Source organism: Aplysia californica, unplaced genomic scaffold (assembly GCF_000002075.1).
Source record: "Aplysia californica isolate F4 #8 unplaced genomic scaffold, AplCal3.0 scaffold00079, whole genome shotgun sequence".
Taxonomy (NCBI): Eukaryota; Metazoa; Mollusca; class Gastropoda; order Aplysiida; family Aplysiidae; genus Aplysia; species Aplysia californica.
In genome coordinates, this window is record NW_004797349.1 from 314,451 (window position 1) to 324,588 (window position 10,138).

General features: G+C 37.0%; 1 protein-coding gene across 4 annotated transcripts in view; it reads right to left on the reverse strand.

Annotated features, from left to right (window-relative positions):
* Positions 1-248: 248 nt before the first annotated feature.
* Positions 249-10,138, reverse strand: part of LOC101846338 (integrin beta pat-3) — a 37,080-nt gene continuing 27,190 nt past the window's right edge. For all 4 annotated transcript variants that reach the window (XM_035968730.1, XM_005094266.3, XM_035968729.1 and 1 more), the window contains exons 21-23: positions 9,657-9,770; positions 8,493-8,659; positions 249-7,372 (exon numbers count right to left, since the gene is read on the reverse strand). In XM_035968730.1, coding sequence (XP_035824623.1) covers positions 7,301-7,372; positions 8,493-8,659; positions 9,657-9,770 — 353 coding nt within the window. In that variant the 3' untranslated portion in view covers positions 249-7,300. The remainder of the gene's footprint in view (positions 7,373-8,492; positions 8,660-9,656; positions 9,771-10,138) is intronic.

Genomic DNA, 10,138 nt, shown 5'->3' on the forward strand with positions numbered 1-10,138 from the left:
CATTCATGGGATTGTGATCGTGACTGGCAGATGAAGATTATAGAGGTATTGTGAAGTTGCCTGAGCTTTATCGTGGAGATAGGACCGAGGAACATATTGTTTTTCAGAATCAGTTATTCAGTCAGGCAAACAAGGAGAGGAGGAAAAGAGTTTATAATCACAAGCATAGACCAGAAATGCAATGGCATACATACAATGTACATGTACATAATCAGTCAAAAAGGAAGCACAACTCATTCCACACCATCTGATCATGAAGAGTAGCAGTATTGGTTTATTTAGTAACACATTACTGTGAACAAAGGCAGCGACCGGAATGACGACTCAAGACACATGAGGAGAATCACGAGACGATGAATTCAATGCAATAGGAACCTGATTCACTAGCACTAGTACTAATTGTAGCAGTTTTACATTACCTGAAAAACTTGAGAAAAAAATGTAACTAAAATTATGTATAAATAACACAAAAAAGCAATACAAAGCCCAAAACTAAGAGGTTTGAAAAACAAAAATAAAATCTAAAAAAATGCCCAACTCTTGAACTCTGGACCAGTTAAAGAAATAAGATATAAAGTAAGCACAAACACAATACCACTAATGGCAGACAACACTACAGGAAACTCAAGTTTCTATCAACAAAGTTCTATTAAAATCAAAGGATAAAGTTTGAGAAATCTCTTTGCAAAATGCAAGGCCTACCTTTTGCTCAATACAAAACAGTTATGAGGGTATGCCTAGAGGTCTATGTACATCATAATATAATGGGCTTGGGAAAAGATGAAATATAGATCTACATGCAACTCATTTCATCCAGCTGCCCATTCACAACCTGCGGCTAAGAAGTATCTTATTTATCACTTTCACTTGTATCTATATGAAAAATGTAGTCTACTCCAAGACGACTTCAACTTTATCACTACAACAAGAACTGTTGTAGATGTGGTCAATAGTAGCCTACATTCTGTAATTATTTATCTGCTAAACACTGTCAAATATAAACCTGCTACATGGTACAAGCATTAACTTTCTCTCAATGAGCATACGCCAGGATCATAGTTTAGACTAATAACCACAGCTTCCGTGATTTCTATTCTAATTCAACGTTATTTAGTCCTATGACTCTTCAAAATGTGGGCGTTCAGTACTTTAGTGGTGAAGACGGACTGTGAGCTCAAAGGTCCCTTGACTTGGTGGGAGAAGTGGTCCAATACAACTAATATATATATATAATTAACATTTTTGTCACACAATCAAAAACCTATAGAGCCTCAGAATTAAAAAATCTGGATGAATTTTATATGGCCCTCTTTCAGATCACGAAATGAAAAAGCCGTCTCTGTCGACCAAATTTTGAGAGACGCCCTATCCTACTGGAATTACACATCCAACAACTACTGCAACCTGAATGTGACAGAAAAGGCTACATCCATCAGCTCTAATGGAGATGAATCAAACGACAAATTATTTTTTGTGCATTACAAATGAAAGCTTGAGGTGGCCTATAGTATACACGCACCAACAGAATACAGGAGGCGAATGAAGGAAATAACATCTGGTACAAAAAAACAAAGCGGGTGTGATCAATAGGAATAGGCCTACTGTGCAAGATCAGCACACAGGTCAATTATCATACATTGGTCAATACAAAGGTACATGTTGAACGTTAATGTATTCAGTAATAACAAGGAGATAGAACAGCAAATACAAATGTGTAATAATATACTGCAGCTGAGAAAGATATGGAATGAATGGGTATGGAGCATGCTGTCAGAGGTGCCAACTAGCTACAAATCAACAAAAAAAAATCCTGCACTTTTTGGACCCCATGGTCATGCTGGGACTTCAAATTTACCAATTATATTGACTAATACATCTTGTGTCAAGACTATTTTTTAACGTAAAGTGCAGTATGAGATGAGGACAATTTCAGAAATCTGGATTACCCGGTTTATTTGAAAAATCGGCACCTCTGATATTGTGAAATGACGCTGCTATCCGCCAAGCTCTAAGACGGCACGATACAATTACATAACAGGTAGGTCGTTGACTTACTCTAATCCTCACTCACCTTTCTGAAACTGTTCCGTGAACAGAGGGAAGACCTGTAGGCCCTACAAATTTTCAACTCCTCTTCTGAACATAAAGCAGGATACCATCTCAATATACCCAATGGGCTTTAAAAAAATTCTGCCTTTCAGTTGAAGTTACAAAAGTAACAGTCGGATACAGACAACTCGAACATGTTGGGGACTGACAAATGTGTTGGAAACCGCATGGGGAAAAATTAAAGAGATATCAGTGCGGGAATGGCAAATTGTACAAACTATCAGTGATTTCGAGTTTTACGTGTTCAAGTTATCTGTGCATCACTATATATAAATATATATATATATAATTATAAACGACACATTTAACTTTTGCTGCAATTGCAACAATGAAAAAAATTGAAGATGTCTTCATTCAAGAATTGCTTAGATATGGATTAATATTCGAAAGAACAATCAGATTATCACATTAAAAAACATGTAAACAACTTTACGGATAATAAAATTCTAGTGTTGAGCGTACTGAAAAAAAAATATACTGTTTGAATGCCCAAATTGGTGACCTTTCCTTGCACATATCAACTGCAAAAATCCCCTGCATTCCTCTATGTTCTCAACTTGTCTTCACTGATACAGAGACGAAAGTACCTTATACTTTGTTGTATGTGATGCCATGATCATATCTGTGATGTAAGCCTCTAAAAACTTTTAAGGACCAGCGATACTTGCATTAAAGAATTCGTCTTGAAAATCACAACAACATTCTTTGCAAATTGAAAGCTCCTGAGACCCAAATGAACAGAAATTTATGGCAATCGGAATCGGAGATATATGATTTAAATGCATATCATTTTCATTTAGGCCAATATTCAAAAAAAGGAAATCTTAAACTGAAACTTGTAAAATGTACATTACATGAAACCTATCCTCTTCTGAGTATTATTAATGGTAGATGTCTTTCTATCTGTCACCTTTTGACCTCTGTGCTTGAACAATAAAATTCCTTTCTCCGGCACTATTGTCACACTTTCACACAAAAATTCTCCCTATTTTCTTTTCTGCCAAAAAAATTCTAGTGTGTTTTTTTTTCCCTCAGTGAGTGCATATATACCTTAAGTTTCAGATTCTATTCTTTGAGTTGTTTATTACTACCAAAACATTCTTGTCAGAGACCAAGTCTATACTTGTGGAAGAACTTACCAGAAAAAACAAACAGAACATGAACATAAGCACCAAAAGATAACGTTGACTAAAGCAGTGCAGGTAGGCACACAAAACTGTCCCTGGAGCACATCCAGTATTCCAGCACATTATAACGATGTATAGGTAGCAAAATGACAGTCAAAGGTTTACATATAAGCAGAGCATGCTATGAAGCTCTATCTCAAAGGAGAATTCTCATTTTAAAACACTAATGGTACACTTCATTACTTTGTTGAAGGCGCTATTGTTCACCATTGTCACATTTGGATGTACACAGCAAATGATTGGTCCTTTCAAATTGAACAACATATCTTTTTGTGCTGGTACTAACAAATTCCTTTCAGTGGAAAAAAAAGTGCAACATGTAAAGCTAGTAAAAATCATTACGAAACAACACAAATATTTAACATAAAAGAATTAACAAGAAACTACTGACCTGTGTTAGAGATCTCTAGTGTCAGTGTATGTGGAGTGGGTAGAATGATAATGTTCACAGATGACACATATCATACACCAAGCCCACAATTCATCTACTGAGCAAGGCCTTCAAAATGACAGTATTCATAGTGACAGTAACTGTCTTATAATTTAAGCCTCCATCGGCATGACTTATGATAGGAGGCATTCTCTGTGGGATATAGCGGACCTTCTCCACATGGGAAGTAAACGAATGTCGTCTGAGTGTAAGGTGAAGAAAGACTTACTACTAAAAAGACAGCAAATCAAACGTTTAAAAGACAAAAAGACCAGATCCCTACCAGACATTTCATTTAAAGTTGAATTCTATTGATTAATGCTCGAATAGCAAAAAACAAGAAAAGGCAACTGCTACACAGCCACAAGAAAACACCAAAGACAATCATCAGGAAGACTAATTAATCTTTGTTATGTATAGTCAAAGTAAAACTGGGCACCAAAAGAATGCAAAAACATCTGCAGAGATAGAAATGAAGAGAACAGTGGATGTGCATGCGCTATCATTATCAGAAATAAGATCAATCAACCAGTCCAAAAAATATTTTAAAAAATCTGGTTCATACAAGCCCAATAACTTTGCTGGCATTTTACACGGCACCAGAAGTGTAAGACATTCCTCACTCAGCTCTCACTCACACTTCTTTCACTACAACCAGCAACATGCACAATGTAAATCGTGGGGGTGGGGGGAGGGTTGGAGTGTGCATACATTCAGGAAATGATGGAAACGGTTATAATGCAAATTCCATTATTATCATAAGACATACAGTAAGACTACCAAAAGGTGTGATATGTACCACAGCTGGCCATGAAAGAATCTAGTGCACAAAAGTTACTTTGTGTCATGTAAGTACCGCCGTCAAGCTCAGCCAACTCAGATATTCAAACGCAAAAAAAGAAGGAAAACAAAAGGAGAGAGTACGGAGAGGCATAATATGGTGAAGCTGCAGGAGAGCAAAAAGATAAGCTATCCAAATAGACAGTCGTCTTCCTCTTACTCTCACTCTCCTTCCTTCCCTTCCCCTCCTCTCCCCCCAAAACATCATCACAACCTCAGCACTCAGCTTGCGGAATGATGCAAGAACCTTAAATTACTATAATCTACAGCTGAACAAAGGTCTTGTTGTAGGAATCCCCTCTTTGTCCCTGAACCACAGTAAGACATTACACTAGTGTGATGGCAATTGATACACAGGGTGTGATAACAACTCATTACAAAAAGGAAGAACTGAAAAAAAAAAAATCTTAAATAAGCTCAGAAATTTGACAACCAATTACCTTACAGAGAGGTGTGTTATGACCATATGGACGGTACATATTACAGATGGCAGTAAAGATATTTTAATTGATAAAGGAACCTTGTGTATATTCATAACGTAGTCTTTATATAATATATATATATATTCATTTATGTATATGTACGTATATAATAATAAAAGGGAAATGTAAACTATGAACATGTACAATAACAAAAACAACTAAAGGCACAACCAAATAAAGAGAATGATCATTCAGTCATAAAACAATTGAGCCACAACTCAGCATAAAATGGTCCACTAGCCACAGCACAACGGTCCTGAGTCAACCTCACAAAATGAGCCAAAGTTCATTGAAACTTTCACATTCACAACCATGTTCTATAAAAATAGAAAAAACAAACAAATGGAAAAACAAGTGTTTGGTGTAGAACTACCTTTCACACTAGCAACCTCCACGTCAATGATTTGATCTCCTGGACAGGTTGAGTGCACATCACACAAACTGTTGGCTGTGACTGCTCAGCCTCAAATGCTAGCCAACAAAGAAGTTCAATGGCAGAATGCCAATATCTAACAAACGAGGCACTGGCGTTGTACACTACACTGATGTCTCCTTCACACACAAAAGTGCCAAACCATAAACATGCATGAACTCTAATGTAACTCTGAAAAGAGTAATCCCACATTTTTCAGCTTAATTTTCTAAATGCAATAAACAATTGTACAAAAATTAAAAACTGTTGCATATACAAGTGCAGGTGAGTGAGAGAAAGGCATACATAAAGGGAAAGCAGACATAGTTTGAGTGAAGCTAAGCACTTGGAAACACATAGATAGCCTGACACGTTTGGTTTTATGGTTTTTATTTTACATCAAAGCAATAAATGATGATCCCATCAACAGTACACACATACAGAAACTTTCATAACAGAGATTGAACTCCACAGTCTTCCAGATCATAACATAACAAGCCACACTAAGCTAAAATCATCAGAGTACATTTTACAAGCATGGCATTTCAAAACCACACAGTCCGAACATAACAAATTCTCCCAAGCGCGTAAGCAACTCACTGCACACAAACATAATCACTCATGCATATTTTTGATGTGACATGGTTAAAGTAACTCGATATCCACGTCTGACATAGATTAAAAACTCCTATAAAAGAAAACTTAATACCAACTGGCCACATAATGGAAAAATATACCAATCATAGACCTCCGAATTGTACCAAGTCACTTTCCAAAGCAGTTCATCTTCTTTCCATGCTAGATCTCAAGGGTAATCAATAGGAGAATCATCAAACTGACTTTTTAAATGTATATGTAAGGGATATAAGCCAAGTATAACATTGGGTGATTTACTTTGAGGTATCTTTATACCATTTGTGGAGGTACTCATTCCCTATTTATACAGCAGTTTTTCAATTCCATGGATTCAGAATTCTGACCGCAAAACCATGTAAGCTGGCTTGTTCTCCATCGACCTTCACTAGGCTCCGACAACCGCAACCCATGAAACCTCTGAGATTATGGTCCTTACTCGAAAGAGTCATAGCTCGAGTCCACCTACCCCCTCCCCCCCCCCAGCTATTCACCGACCATGCCAGCACAAACCTAGTATCGAACAAGTGTTGGGCACATAAAAGGTATCTCAAAAGTAGGTTGGGTTTTTTTCCCCAAGCCTTTTCTCATTTCAGAACCTGCATACATACTTCTCGTCTATATAACTTTTATGTATGTTATTATACCATTTAGAAAATCCTTTGAAATGATACGCTCCAAGGAACAAAAATGTATTAAACAATCACAACTCAAAGAGAGTCCATACAGTGATGAAGCTATGAGAATCATTTCCTATTATAAAAGAATTTTACCATACAGCTAAAACACCAAGTGAAAACTTTTCATTCAGTCTCACACTGAAATATACTAAGCAAAGCTAAATCAGCTCATACATTTCATTTTATCAATCGATGCTTTGGTCAAAACTGGAAGGGTTAAAACAAACAATCTTATGCATTCTTTTCATTCCCCACACTATCAGATCGAATTGTTCATAAACTCCATCTAACGGGAACTGCTACGGCTTTAATCATTTCCTGCAGGACAGACATTTTGTGCTGAAAACTTGGTGCTTTGTCATCACACAGAACGGGAGATGAAAGCAGGGACAACAAATTTCCTTAAAAAAGATTTGAAAAGGGACTCAGGACTAGGGGTAAATTTACACAGAGAGGAACGGATACATTCCCATCATCAAATAGCATTTTGAAATGAAAACTGCGCCAGTCTTGGCAAACGTGTGTGTTTATTTCTTTCCGCCCTTGTAGGTGGGATTCTGGAATGTTGACTTTGGATCTTTGTAAATTGGATTTGCTCCCTGGAGACGAAAAAAAAATAATCAGATAAGCAACTTTTCAATTCTATAGATTCACATTGACAAATAAACAAAATATCCGTTAAAATATGAACAGTAACTTGAAGACCAAGATTTGACAGCTTACAAAAACAAAACAAAATTCTTGTACACACTTTCGGTAGAGATTAGCTCTTTCCACACAATTCACTGCACACTATGTCACCAATATATATATCATAAGTGATAATTAATTGGGCTTGGAAAGAGCTAAGTAATGAGGGGTGGATCATTTGTTTGTCAGAGTAAAGAGAGACACATCCACACAATAATGGTCATCTAGTGCTGGGGAAAAAGTAAGACCAACAGACAGAAACCACAGAGGGAAAGTAAAGAAGTTGGACCTACCAGTGGTGCCCTCCAACCTCCTGTGTGAGAGGTGGAGAATTATAAACAGACAGGACACGTTTTATGTTACTGTTGTATTTGCACTCAGAGCCTGTTTACTTTAATTGAGGTTGAGGGCTATATAAATGTCATTTATTACTATTATTATTATGGTTATTATTATTATTACAGCAAAGGGTATGAGAACAACAAGGAAAGTAGAAAGGGCTGAGTTCTAGATTGTGCTGCAATTTACGGTTTCAACAAGACAGATATATTTTTACTTTGAATACATTTGGACAATGGAAGAAACAAAAAAGAGAAGACCGCTCCAGTGCACTTACCCATCAGCAGTACATAAATACAATGGCAAGTTTGAAAAGAAAAGAAAAACAACTGTACTGGACCACCTGAAAAGCTGAAAATAAAAAACCCTAAAAATTTTTCTCCACAATTTGATCCATTACCGTCATCTTTTCTAATCAATTTTCCTGATTCCTGTAAATGGGTGTTGTTGTTTGTTTTTTGTTTTTTTATTTTCTTGAAGCATAACAATTACTTTTGTTTTGTGACACAATTCCTTCGCAACTTACATGTGATACCAATTCAGATCATAAGATGGGAAAAAAGCCCTACATTTATTATTTTTAAACAGCAATAGAACAAGAACAGAAGGTACAACCAATAAAATACAGAGAAACCTTGACACCACACAACAGCCCTTACTCTAACACAAACACAAGTGATGCAAACTTACAGAATCCCACTTGGCCTTTTCTCTTTCTTTCATGAAATCTGCAAACTCCTTCGCGTCGCGCCGATTGCGAATGAAGATGATGAGGCAAATGATGAGGAGTGGGATGAGCACCACAGCCGCTATGGTTCCACCAACAATGGCCTTCACAGGGGCGTCCTCCGGGCATTCTGCACCAGATAATAATAATAATAGATAGCATTTGTACAGCGCAAATTCCCGCTCAACAGCAAGCTCTATGCACTTCACAATTTATAATCATTACCCCAGCAGACCTGGTAGCATTTCGAAACAATCTCCACTTCCGGGGAAGCATACTGTGCAAGCTGTTTTTTCATAGGCGCTCAAATACTTAACATACTGACAAGATCCTTCTCTGTCTATGGTCGGGTATCCAATTCCCATTGGGGTGAAGTGATGAAAATTCATGTAAAGTGCTTTTCCTAAGGACACAACATCGGGCCTGAGATTTGAACCCCTGACTCTGTAACCTCACGATTATGATTCTTGTAGCCTAACCACTAGACTACTGAGATAAAACATTTATGATGCAATTATGACTTTAGTGTCATAGTCTCTACCTAAAACCTTGAAGCAAAATAGCTTAATGATTTTTGTCATTGCAAACTATCTTGGACTTTTTAATACTGAATTTAGACCCCAAAAATTTTCTTATCTGCTCTGTAAACCTTTTGTCTACTTTAAGAGACTTTTGCATATTGAAAAAGGCATCAAATATTTTCATAGTATGATTCGACCTCTAAAACACACACTGTGGTCCAAGCCAACTTCACTCTGAATAAAACAAAACATCTCCAACTACACAGGGCAGAACATGCAGCAGATGAAATGTTTCTGTGTCTCAATGACTCCAGGTGCTGTTCTCTTTGTATGAATAAAATGATTTTGTAATTATTTAATTGCCTTCAAAAAAGAAAAAAGAATAAAAATAACATATAAAGTTAAAGTAAAAGATTTACAGCAATTTCAACATAAATAGGCCATATAAGTGCCGAAAATTAGAGGTGTAATTAGAGAGTAACATACGCTGAAAACAAGGAGACATAAGGACAATAGAAATTTGAGAGCAAAGGAGAAAAAATACACCAGAGCACCCACCAATAACCCACACAGAAGGTTGAGTTTTCCAAACCATTCATTTCTTACTTTTGGTATTCTGCACCCTGATGATGACCTCGTTGTCTTTGGTGTATGTGTAGGTGAAGTAAAACGTGCAGCCGTCCACGTCCCGCCCGTCACAGTTACGGATGCCTTCTCCAGCTGAACAGAGTTTAGTTTTTTTTTAAGTTTTAGTAAGTAGAGTTTTTACAGTGCTCGTAACTGAATAAGGTCATATGAGCGCCAAGGGGTGGATGTCAACAGAGAAGTCCTTACAAGGAATCAGGCTTACTCTGCTCACCTTTCTAGCTTCAACAGCACAAAGTCTGCTTCGACTATCAAGGCACCCCGGATATAGAGGGTCACAAGAGAGTGACAAACATACAAAAGAAGTAGAGGAAAAATGACAATAGTAAGGATTAGGAAAGAAAAAGCAGTGGTTCCCCGCATGCAGTTCAGGCACAGTTATGAGCATGACATTGATGAATCAGATTAGAGTTAGAGGTGTTACAAGAGAGTAACAAACATAA